Source organism: Battus philenor, unplaced genomic scaffold, assembly GCF_028537555.1.
Source record: "Battus philenor isolate CCGP_79_NKW_IND1 unplaced genomic scaffold, ilBatPhil1.0.hap1 SCAF_2, whole genome shotgun sequence".
Classification (NCBI taxonomy): domain Eukaryota; kingdom Metazoa; phylum Arthropoda; class Insecta; order Lepidoptera; family Papilionidae; genus Battus; species Battus philenor.
The window spans coordinates 8,770,061-8,782,715 of NW_027181682.1; the positions used below are offsets into that span (position 1 = coordinate 8,770,061).

The following is a 12,655-nucleotide window of genomic DNA, read 5'->3' on the forward strand; positions in this document are numbered from 1 at the left end:
ACCTTTGAATGGAGATGAGAGTCTTGTATGTCTACATAGGAGAGGGCAGTTTATGAAGGAAGAATAGTTTATCTATACAACATCTAATGCAACAGTCGTTATCGGTGTTACCAAAGGAAGCTCTCGAGTTAACATGAAGCAATTCACGGTAAGCGCCATCAGCGCTCTGTCGTCACTTCACGCCCGATCATTTATCATTAGTCAATCTAAAATTTATCGTATCATCTACGAAAGAAAATCTCTTCAATACCCTAAACCTAAATTATTGACTATTAATTTATTCTTTCTATACTGCCTTAATTTTTAAAACCTGAATTGATTAATTAAAATTAATATCTTTTGTTTTATGTTTTATACACAAAGTAAAAAATGCAAATTACTTTAGTGATTATTTTAAAGGAGCATCGTCTTATCAGATATCAAATATTATTGAAGTGGAATTATCGTCGGAATAATTAACAAAGAATTTGATCAGTTTTGGAGCCAGAACTTATTTTATTTATTCTAATTGCGTGAAGTTTAAATGCTAATTGAACTATTTGTTTACCTAGCCGGTTAATTACAGCATTGCAGAGCATACATCAAATGTTGGCGTTTTACTACCGAGGCCGTAACCTGCCTGCGGCACTTTGAAAGCGAGTAGCGCCATCGCATCCATATGTTTCCTCGAATCTTAATCTCTCGTCTGTCTTCACCGAAGAAAACGGCGATCATAAAACGCATAGGATCACTACATAAAACTTTAATAACTGTTTGTTTGTAATAAAAAAGACGTCGGCTGCCAGACACGAGCATATTTGTTTGTAAGTGAGGAGGACATGCATAAATAAACATGACCGTATTAAGTTGTTTTCTTTAATGTTTCCTTTATACATATATATTTCCTCAAATAAGATAACCTATAATAATCTTAATTTTTCATAATATAACACATAGTAATTTCGTAAAAATGAGCGTTCTTACACTTTAAAAAAATGTTTCAAGATAATTAATAAATGTTAAATTATTAAATTATAAATGAGCACACAACATCAAATCGGCCTAATATTAGAAGTAATTGTATGCATTATGCACAAATTGCATTATAAAATGTAGGGGCTAACTAATGTTTACCATTTTGTTACCATGCAAATAAGTACTTAAAATATTTCCACGCATCAAATAAAAAACGTATATTAATACTGTATATCGTGTTCAAAAGTAATGGACGATTTAATTTTAATTTTCAGGTCCTCAACTATTCTTACTTGTACAACTATAGACGCATTTCGAATTTGAATTAAAATAATGAACGATAAATTATTTAAGTCTGTCTTTTAAAACATATCTCAAAATATAACATATCGCAGTCATTTCAGTCAATAGACGCCCAATGCAAGGCATAGGCCTTCCCCAAATATATCTATGAGAAGATATATCAGAATGGTCATGTTTGATAGGCGGGTTGGCGACTACAGTGTGATATTATGGCAGACACAGAACGCTGCTGCCCATTGTCTGAAAACTTGTTTGTGAGCAGTGGTAATCCTATAATAAATGCACAAAGTGTGAGTTATATATCAAGTCTCAGTCCACCTCTAACGTTCAGTTACCACTACTCAACAAATGATATTAAAAATTTAATTAATTCCTTTCAAAATAATCTTTGTGTACAAAATTTTCTAACCTATTTTTGAAAACAGTATAATTTTAAAACATTTTAGAACATGGGAAGAAAACATTTAAAAAAATTAATTTAAGCACGTATGGTTTCCGGGAGAGGAGGCTAATGAAGTAATAACTGTCTGCCACGTGTAGGATAATCCTATATAATTGCAGATTCGCGCGGATGATCCAGGGATCATCAGGTGCATAATCACGGGGTGATCTCAAGCACGGGGTGACTCCCCCTTATACGTTACTTATTCTATAGCTGTCCAAAACTTAATGATTTACCTCAATTTTATTATTCAATTTCAAGTATTTGATATGCATTCGATATGTATAATTATATGCATATTTGATAAATATATGGTATATATATATATATATATATATACCATATATTTATATATATATATATATATATATATATATATATATATGATAAATGTACGAGTTATGACATTTATGTTTTGCGTTTGTACTTTACCAAATCCTCCACAAGTTCTCTAACTATGTATATGAAATTACTTACAAATTTATAAATATTACTATCATTAGAGGTACGCCTTGAATTATAAAGGATATCACAATGAATTTAATAATTACACCTAAATTATATCAGTTAATTTGTCATTGGCTAAAAGAAAAACAAATGAAAAATACCGCCAAAAGTAATTTTACCACTTGAAACCTATTTTAAGTATAACCTTTTCAATGTCATCAAAGTCAGCTAGACACAAATAGCAAAATCTGACGAGATTTTATTACAAGTTTATACATACTATATACGAAAAATGTGTTTCACCATCTAATAATATTTTTGTACATATCTTATGCATCGATACGCTCACTATTTTCAAATTAACACATCGGCTCGACAGAATTTGTAAAACTTCTGGAACGCAGAGCCCTATAATGTGATACGAATGTGCGACTAAAATATAAATTATTTTAAACTGTCCCATGGCGTGGCTTATTTAAATACTCCATTAGATTGTAGAGATACCAAACTCTGAGGTTGCTTAAGCAGACGCTCCATGTCAAAACTCCGCTAGAGGAACCACGAGTTGGACTAAAACTGGACATACTGCAGTTCTACTGGTTCATAAGTTCCAACATTATTCATAGTTCTTTTCAAAACTAAAAAGTGAATTTACCTTTTTTTTAATATAGGCAATATGCGAAGATCGCAGTACGCTCACTGTGTTCCTTCAACATATTACATTTCACTCAAATATTATTAAATCTAGTGTTGACTATTAACACAGCATTGTTTGATTACCAAGTCTCCAATTAATCATTTGTTGTCTCTCATTCATTTAGAACTTGTTATTACCAAAATTGTAGTTAAGTTAGTTTGAATATTATAGCCTTCTCCAAAGCTACTGATCATGGAAAATAATGATGTGGTCAAATAAAATAAAGCAATCGATACACTAAAAAAGGCTAAACTAACTAAGAATAATACTGTCAGGTACATATCGCGTTATTAAAAAATAGCTAAATTATTGTAATTTTATAGAGAGTTTAGAGATGCTAGGGGAGGTCGACAAGTTCGGAAGTAAGGGTGTATAGTACACATCCGTCGCTGGGCCTGTTGATAGCACAGCCCAAAGTCAAGAGACAAACTGTCCCGACATTGCGAACATCCCCCTGTTCGGATGTTAGGATGGCCCTGAAACAGCAACAAAACAACAAGACGATGGGAGATGATAAAATATAATTAGAGGTTCTTAAGCACTTCGTTCTACCCATGAATACTAGTACTGAAATTCCTTCAGAAGCTCCTCAATTCCGCCTTGATCGACGGCAAAATGACAAACGCATGGAACAGAGCCTAGGTTTTGTTGTTCTTCAATAAAGGATATAACACTCTTTTGAAGAGTTCCAGAGTTTCAGTCCTGGGCCTCTTCTAGGCCATGTTTATAAGCTGTTCTCAAGGGTCATCGCGAATCATCTCGAACACAGATGTGATGATTTCTGCTCTCCCGAACAAGCAGGACTCCGAAAAAGCTAAGCTATAGTAAATTATAGCGGATTGAGTATCATAACACGCCACTACAAGGATTCAGCATCGGCGAATATATCACTCACTTTCAATTTGCCGAAGTCATCGTAGTCATGGCAAAATCTACGGAGAAGCTCAGCTCTATGCTCGAAGACCCCAAGTTTACTGGTGAGCCTTAAAATGAACGTGGATAAGGCGAAAACTGCGTAATCAATGGCAGAATTCAACTTGGTAGAGCAATGTAAGAAAAACTCAGTTTCTCCACAATTCACAATGTGCAAACCAATGTGTATTACCAGTGACGACAGAAACTCTTCTTCCTTCGGCTCTCATTAACAAGTTCACAGTCGCTAAACTATTCATCGAAATGTTTATGTACGAGATTTCTCTCCAAGATCAAATAAGCAAAAACGATATCTAAAGACAAGCGAAAGTAACCGAAAGAGCCCAGCGGATTAGCAAATTTAAGTGGCAGTGGGCATGCCACATAGCTCTGTTTCTTGAGTGGAAACCAAACACCGGTAAACCTTGCAAAGGACGGTAAACCCACACGGTAGACAAAAAACGTTTTCAAGGACGTTAAAAAACACCACATGAAATCATTTTACACTTTATATTTAGTAAATGTCAAATAATTATATTTTACAATTATTAATCATATTATTCTCTAACTAGGTTCCACTTTCATGAACATAAAAGTACCTAAGTAATGTTTTTTTTTAATGCAAGCGTAATCAGATTTTTTTGATTTTTGTGTTTATTGGTGTTGATCAGTTTTTTTCACCAGCATTTAAATTTATTTATTGAAGTAAATAGGTAACTTCTTTCAGTTTAATAAAATTTTATCAAATTTTTAACATAAATATACCATCTTTTGTCAATATCAATTTTAATTTAATAGATTCTATGTATTATCGTACATATCTAATCGTTAATAACCAATAACTATATTTTTGTGAATTGTTGCATGTTATATGTACGACATTAGTTGTATCAAAAAGTTTCGATATTAGTGTTAACCTCTATATTTAATTTCTAAAGCATTATGCTAATTTTCTTTTTTTTAAATCGCTATTAACAAAGCTATGGCAATTCCTGTTAATCATTTAAAATGAAGTATGCATATGTCTAAACATCAATTATTATTTTCAATCAATTATTTTTTAAATAGCACACAATATCTAACAATTTTTTGAAAAATAACGTTACCAGCTTTTTACCGGTTTAACACCCTATTTAATACTCTGTGATTTTTTTCTCTGTACTTTACGTCATGGTTTACTATTTTTGGTCGTAAATATACGATTACCATATTGTTGATGTAAAGATAATTAAAACATTTTATAACAAGGTTTCTGTCGTATTAATTGTATTAATAATAATTACATAAATGAACGAAGTATTAAATACTAACAAGATGAGGGAATTATATTCTATATATCACCAAGAATATATCATAATGGCGGAATAGTAAGTAAATTCAATATATTTAAAGAGAGTACTAAAAGTACTACTGAATTAAATAATATAACTAATATTATATCAAATGTCCAATGTAAACGAAAATTTCATTTCAAATATTAAAATTCATAACATATTTATTCTATGTAATAGTAGATAAATTGGTTACAAAATAATAATGAATGGAAGAGATAGTACATATACCAAAGTAAAATTTTTAGTTGATAAATTTACATTTTCATTAACACTTCTAATTTCCTTTACCTATTTATTAAACACTTCCAGCAAAACATTCAAAATTTCCTATTAAAAAATTATACATTTTTTCCAAATTTGACATTTTTATATTATTCCTTTACTAATTGTCCAATTGTCTAAATTATTTCACAGTAACAAATATCTAATTTTAGAAATAATGTAAAGTAATTTTTGCTATAAATTTTTCATAAAAAACCTTAAAAATGTTTTTATAATAATTTATTACATAGGTTTTGTACATATAGCCCTTTCAAGTTTCCTTTTCCATAATCTTTCTTCTTTTATTACATTTTCCTTTCCTTTCTTCTTTTAAATTAATATTGTTAAAGAAATCAGTGTAAATGTATTACTTCCATTTAATAAGCATGATATATTATTGCAGCCGTATGTTACAGACAGAAAATCTGCAGGGTATATATGTTATACCTTCATATGAAAGTTCATTAAGTGAGTATCCAAATCAGCATATAAACTACTCAAAACAAAATAGGGCCCACCGCAACTTTGTCTCTAATCGTGTTTATAAATAACTCATATACTAATCATTGACAAAATGAAGCACTACCACTTCTAGCACACATGTTTATTAATTCATAATGATGTTTTAAAAGTTAACTTTTTTGTTGATTTCAAGTGGGTAGACAAAAAAGTAAAGTGCTTAAATTTATCCATTTCTTAAATTTTCAATTGTTTGTGTTTTTAGTCTTGCTTTAAGCGCAATACTGTGATCACACTTTGTTTAGCTGTGTTTTTTTCGTTTCGGTATTATTCCCGATTACAATGCCAGGTTCTCGTTCATATGGATGTGGAAACTTCGACAAGGGCAGTTCTTTTGCTTCAAGAGGGAGAATCGCAAACATCGGTTGCATCTCGCCTTGGTGTGTCACGGAGAGCTATTCGAAACGTATGGGAGCGGTTCCAGGAGACTGGTAGTGTGGCTAGAAGACCTGGATCAGGAAGGATTCGAGCTACAACTGCTCAAGAAGACCGGTACATTCGATGGACTGCGCACCGGGACTGAACGACAACCACCCGGACCTTGCAATCCCGGCTTAGGCAATCTACTGGCACACGCGTTAGTGGTCAAACCATTCGGAATCGACTCCCCGAGGACGGGCAACACTCTAGGATGCGTGTTATTCGTTTAAAATTAACAAGGGCTCACCGGGCAACACGTTTGAGGTTTGCACGTGAGCATTTGGGCTGGACCATGGACAATTGGAGGACAGTACTCTTTTCAGACGAGTGTAAAGTTAAGTTTTTTAGCGATGACAGATGTGTACGTGTGTGGAGAAGAGAAGGAGAACGTTTTACTGAACCATGCATGCACAGTACTGACTGTTTTGGGGGCCCGAGTGTGATGACATGGGGCGGTATAAGCTTGTTAGGCAAAACAGAGCTGGTGATCTTGACCGAAGGGACGGTCACTGCAGCCAGTTACGTCGAGCAAGTAATCCGACCTTATGTCATCCCATATTCACAAAGAGTAGGTGATAATTTTGTGTTTATGCAAGACAATGCTCATGCGCATACAGCTAGGGTCACTCAGAGGGCACTTTCTGATGCCAATATCTCGGTTTTACCTTGGCCAGCAATGAGTCCCGATCTTAACCCAATTGAGCATTTATGGGATCAATTGAAAAGAAGTCTTAAAGAGACCCATAGCCACGTTAACAGCCAACAGGACCTCATAAACGCGCTGAAACTCTGTTGGGAACGAATTCCCGACCAAAACATCACTCATCTGATTGAGAGTGTTCCAGATAGGCTCTGAGAGTGCATACGGAGCAAAAGGAGGTCCAACTCGATACTAAAGAAAAGCTCCCGGCAAGTTTATTAAAAACAAACAGTGACTATAAAAGTTTTTATTGACAGTCTACTTAGTGCTCATAATTCAAATTCTCTAAAAATGTGTATTTGAGTGTATTGCGATAAAATTAAACAATTCAAACGTTATTTTGTGTTTACTTAATGTGTAAAACCCTAATTCGACATCGACTAATTGTAAAAATTTAATAATCATGTATGCACATAAATTAAGGGGCGAAATGATGGTGGGCCCTATTTTGTTTTGAGTAGTATATATTCATAACAATGTTGTTTTTAGAAATAAGTATAAGTTTAAAAACATTTAACGCAAATAAATAGATGTCTAATAAAGTTAAATAACATGGTGCCACTCCTAATTCTTTTTCTTAGAAAAAAAGGGATTATTTGTTATTAATCACTGTGGCGCTTTCAATAATCAACCCAATACTTTCATGTTTTGTTCTTAAGATAATGCTTCAAATATTAATTCTTTTTACTTTTTTATCAATAAAATATTTTTAGATTTACTTCCAAATATAAAAAAAAACTTCAGGACAATTTCTTAAACCAGATATTTTCGTGTTTGTCATGATAATATCACCAAAGAAAATAAAAACAGTAACCAACAAACAAGTAATTTCTCACCAGAGCCAGAAAACTTGATGAGCAGTTAAAATGTAATAATCCATATTATCTATAATAAATATATTTTATATTAAACACTGTAATCTATATGTATTGATTTTACAAGCACATTTTTGACCTATTTTTATATTTACTCAGTAGTCATGAAAGTATAACACTGAATGTTACTTGTGAAAATCTTTGACTTGCTGGCAATTAATAGTAAAGCTATGGGACCTCTGCTATTTAAAGCAGAAAATCACAAATCTCTGATTTTAATTGTGTTGATTGCTATTGTCATTAAGTCATTAGTATTAGTAGTCATTAGTTTTTTTTTGCAACAACATCTAAGTTGATTGAACAAAGTACAATTTAGATCTTTATTTAAAAAAAAAATATAAATGTTTATACATTATATATTTAATCATTTAACAAAATCATAATATTTATATTAAATTAAATACATGTCTGTCTATCTTTATTTTAGCTTGGTTTGGGGTTATATTTGTTAGATCTGGTGTTTATGAAGGAGGAGTCTTTCGATTTACTTTGAATTTACCTGAAAAATTCCCAGATGAGAATGTTCCTGTAAGTTATCATGAGGAAGTTATATTTTTAATACTTTTTTTTATAAAATGCAACAAGCCATTTTTTAATAGATTTTATTTTTATACAACTTTATACTTCCTATTGTGTATTTACTATCTTAATTCTAGTTCTATTCTCAAGTTATTTCAAATTATTTTCTAAAGTATTACTTCACTATATATTAAAATAGTATCTTTATATTAAAGAAAGACACATTTTTTTATCATCTAGTACACTGCAATAGCTATGTTGTAAAATTCAGGATTACTTACTAAAGGAAATTTATGTCTATGTAAACAAACCATTGGCACAATTTATGTATTATTAAAACCATAAAACTGAACTTTTTAAAAAAACTTTGTTATATAAGCACCTATTTAATCATAATGTTAGAGTACTTACTAGTGGCAATGAATATGATTTGACAAGTTAGTAAACAAGATTATATATAATTAAGCAGAACATTAATGAACCATAAAATTTTAAGGTAATCACATTCGCATCCAAATTGTATCACCCTGCAATAAATGCAAGCACAGGAGTACTTAGTTTAAATGAAGTGTTTCCTCAATGGGATAAGAAACACAACCATATCTGGCAAATACTTAAGTACCTACACTGCATTTTTGACAACCTCAATCTGAAGTCACCAGCTAACACTGAGGCATCTCTTGCGTAAGTAACACATTTTATGACCCTGTGTAATAAAAACATACATACTTACTTTGCCATAAAGGTAAAGTAAGAATCTAATTAAAAATTATGAAATGCATGCTTAATGAAAATATGTACGAGGGTGAATCAAAAAATTCTTGGAATCAATATTTAAAAATGCAAAGATTTAAATAATAATATTTTATTTTTCTACATAATCTCCCTCCAATGCAATGCATTTAGAATAACGCGTTTCTAACTTCCTTATTCCTTGTGAAAAAAATTATTTTCTTGACTCTCGAAAAAGTCCTCTACGGCGTAATAACCGCGTCATTATCGTGAAATTTTCCACGAATTTCCTCTTTTAATTTTGGAAATAAGTGAAAATCACTTGGAGCTAAGTCCGGAGAATATGGTGGGTGGTCAAGGAGATTGAAGCCAGCACAGCGGATTGCGTTGAGCGCAACTTCCGATCGATGAGCAGGAGCGTTATCTTGAAGGAACAACACGCCCAACGACAGTTTTCCACGACGTTTTTCTTTAATCGCTTCACGCACTTTCGGGATTAAATTTGCATAATAGGGTCCAGTAATCGTCTGGCCTTTTGGCATGTAATCAATAAAAAGGATTCCTTCACTATCCCAGAACACAGAGGCCATAACTTTGCCAGCGGTAGGAGCAACTCGAAATTTCTTAATGGATGGAGAGGATGGTCGTTTCCAAGACATGCTTTGTCTTTTAGTTTCAGGATCAAAATGGTGGACCCACATTTCATCCATGGTGACAAGACCACGGCAAAAATTATCCGAATCACGCTAGAACATTTCGAGATTACGCTTGGAAATTTCCAAACGTCGCTTTTTGTTTTCGTCGGTTAACATTCGTGGCACCCATCTTGCAGACACTTTTTTGAACCCCAGTGAATCAATTAATCAATTAAAATGGATTGAACGCTACCAAAAGATATCTTTAGGATCTCAGCTATATGTTTTATAGTCATTCTTCTGTCTTCCAAAACCAGATTCTCAACCTTTTTGACATTTTCTTCTGTAACGGAGGTTGAAGGCCGCCCAGAACGCGGGTCATCTTTACAGCTTGATCTACCTCTTTTAAATTCAGCCACCCAGTACGCAACCGTAGAATAGGGTACAGCATCACCCCCTAATGTCTGCTGAATGTCCAAAAAAATTTCCTTCGTAGACATTTTTTTCAAACTGAGATATTTTATCACCGCACGTAACTCACTTTTATCCATAATTTTGACTTTTTAGCAACTCGTTGCACAATAAAATTTATTACATGCGAACGAACTGACAAAAACAAGTGACAGTCTGCATAAATATAGTGTGATAGACACTCTTTAATTTGAATATCGAACTTGATCCAAAAAGGTTTCATATATATGCACTTCTAAGAACTTTTTGATTCACCCTCGTATAGAGCACAAAAGGACTATTTTTGTTTAAATCACAATTTTTAATAAATAGCTTCAATAATTTTAAAATATTGTTTAAAATGTTTTAGATTAAAAACCAATCGTAAATTGTTCATGGACAAGGTAAAAGAATGTGTGATGCTGAGCATTGACCATATATATGATGACCCACCCTCTGATGACAAACATTATATAACTTTCAAACCCTATGACCCTGAAGTACATGAAAATGCTAAGAGCATTATGCTTAAAATATCTGAAATAAATGAAGGTTCGCATGGAATATCTTGGGTCCAGCCAGGTTCATTTCAGTCATTTTCAAAAGAAGAAACAACTTGATATATAGAACTTTTATTACATGAGTTTATTAAATATTTAGTCATAAAAAGTTCTGTGATAAACAATGACAAAACTAACCTTAATTTCCTTAACTTAATCATTTATCAATGCTTTTAACGTCATATATAGAATTAAAGATACATGTATTTTTTTAGTGTAAATAAACTTTTAACATAGGAACCTACATTTCAACTTTCTTCAATAACATTTTATTGTGAAGAACCTAAAAAAATATTTGGTTACAAAATTATTTGCCTTTCCTTGCAGCCAATGTTGATTAATTTAATAAATTTTCTTAAATAAAACATTTTTTTGTGTTAATTTTTTTTAACATTAAATATTTATTTCATATTAATCTGGGGAAGTTCTTATTTTTATTTTGTATTTATTTAAATTTTCTTGCAGCCAATGTTCATCAATTTTATAAATTTTATTATTCCACTTAAAATGTGTTGGAGGATATGTATCTCCATTTCTAAATTCAAAATTTCTAGATAACTCTATGGCGAGCTTGGACCTTATTAGACCTATGCCACCAAATTTGTGATCAGCTGGGTGATATACTCTGCCTGTTTCTGGATGCATAAATATTTTTTCAGGCTTAAATAATACATTCATATGATTGCCAACATAACCATAAGTAAGAAAATTTTCGTTATCACAATTGCTTGTAATAATATGTGTGTAAACTATAGGAACATCATCACATCTTATATAATTTCTTTCCCTGCCACATAATGATATATAAGGAAACTCATCTTCATATCTACCAGTATTATTTATCCTTATTCTTTTAAAAAAGAACTCTAGAAATTTTTTTTCTTTAAAACATGATGTAAAATTTTTCATTTTAGCATCATCTAGAAACAGCTGCAAGTAACAAATAAACATTTGAATATCTGTATTACATATTAAATACCAAATATCTTTATAGTAACATAAAAACTCACCATTCCTTGATGATCAATGTAATAAAAGTATTCTCTTATTTTTGGTTCTGGTTCTTGACCTTGAATATACATAACAGAACATTGTTGTAATTTAGTCAGAGGTTGCAAACCAAACCGTAATATTGGACAAAATAGAGATTTAAACATTTTTGTAACTTTATTGTTTCATTGACTATATTCCATTGCCTGTAATAATAACAGACATTATATCATCCATAATTTGCAAAGATTATATTTAAAGTCCACAGCATGTCTGTGGAAATTCAAAAAAATAAGACCTAAAGCTATAAAAATTCAGTATATATTACTAGGACCAATATATATGACAAAATGTCAAGAACAGGATACCAGGATACCTAATGACATATATGCCATGGTCAAGGAGGGCATAATATATTTATACAATTTCGTGCTTTCCAGCATTATAAATTACAAGATCCTGTTTAGTGCTACATTTCTATCTTTCATTTCACAAATAAATTAGAGAGTATGTCGTATTTAGTTTACTGATTTCACAAGTTATACAGCACTTTGTTAACAGGAACTGGAATAATACATGTAAGCATCACATACACATATATAAAAAGAAAGTTTTGTGTCAATTGGAGGTAGCTTTTGAAAAATCATCACAAACAGGATAAAAAATAGAACTATCCCCTGCGACTAAATACTGATTCTGAAAACTTGCAGCTGCTGTCTGATCATATACTACGCGCGTTTTTGTGATAAAGTAATCATAATTTTTTTTAATAATATACTTCAACAAAAGAAAGCGGCAATCCAATACTGATTTATATATATATATATTATTTTCAGCTTCAGAAATAGATCAGGGTTTTTTTTGTTTACTTTTTTTGCGTTTTTTTAATTATGTAAACTTTGTCT

At 31.7% G+C, this 12,655-nt stretch overlaps 2 protein-coding genes across 3 annotated transcripts; one reads left to right on the plus strand and one right to left on the minus strand.

The window, feature by feature from the left end:
- Positions 1-4,928: 4,928 nt before the first annotated feature.
- On the plus strand, positions 4,929-11,086 carry peo (pendolino). The gene is made up of 5 exons (XM_068764839.1): positions 4,929-5,122; positions 5,754-5,818; positions 8,292-8,392; positions 8,880-9,067; positions 10,571-11,086. The coding sequence occupies exons 1-5, from the start codon at positions 5,043-5,045 to the stop codon at positions 10,818-10,820; spliced, it is 684 nt and encodes a 227-aa protein (XP_068620940.1). The 5' UTR covers positions 4,929-5,042; the 3' UTR covers positions 10,821-11,086.
- Positions 11,069-12,652, minus strand: LOC137922015 (UPF0598 protein CG30010). 2 transcript variants are annotated; one of them, XM_068764841.1, is made up of 3 exons: positions 12,529-12,652; positions 11,771-11,956; positions 11,069-11,690 (listed from the first exon to the last, which is right to left on the minus strand). In XM_068764841.1, exons 2-3 carry the CDS (start codon positions 11,915-11,917, stop codon positions 11,172-11,174), a joined length of 666 nt encoding a protein of 221 aa, XP_068620942.1. In that variant the 5' UTR covers positions 11,918-11,956; positions 12,529-12,652; the 3' UTR covers positions 11,069-11,171. The 2 variants fall into 2 exon arrangements, with proteins under 2 accessions (XP_068620942.1, XP_068620941.1); XM_068764840.1 differs by having other exon boundaries at positions 12,344-12,652.
- Positions 12,653-12,655: the final 3 nt, after the last annotated feature.

Coding starts and splice junctions, on each gene's coding strand:
- peo (XM_068764839.1), top strand. CDS start 5,043: ATGAACGAAGTATTAAATACTAACAAGATGAGGGAATTATATTCTATA. Junction 5,819..8,291: donor TTCATATGAAAGTTCATTAA/GTGAGTATCCAA, acceptor TCTTTATTTTAG/CTTGGTTTGGGGTTATATTT. Junction 9,068..10,570: donor AACACTGAGGCATCTCTTGC/GTAAGTAACACA, acceptor AAAATGTTTTAG/ATTAAAAACCAATCGTAAAT.
- LOC137922015 (XM_068764841.1), bottom strand. CDS start 11,917: ATGTTTAAATCTCTATTTTGTCCAATATTACGGTTTGGTTTGCAACCT. Junction 11,691..11,770: donor ACATTGATCATCAAGGAATG/GTGAGTTTTTAT, acceptor TGTTACTTGCAG/CTGTTTCTAGATGATGCTAA.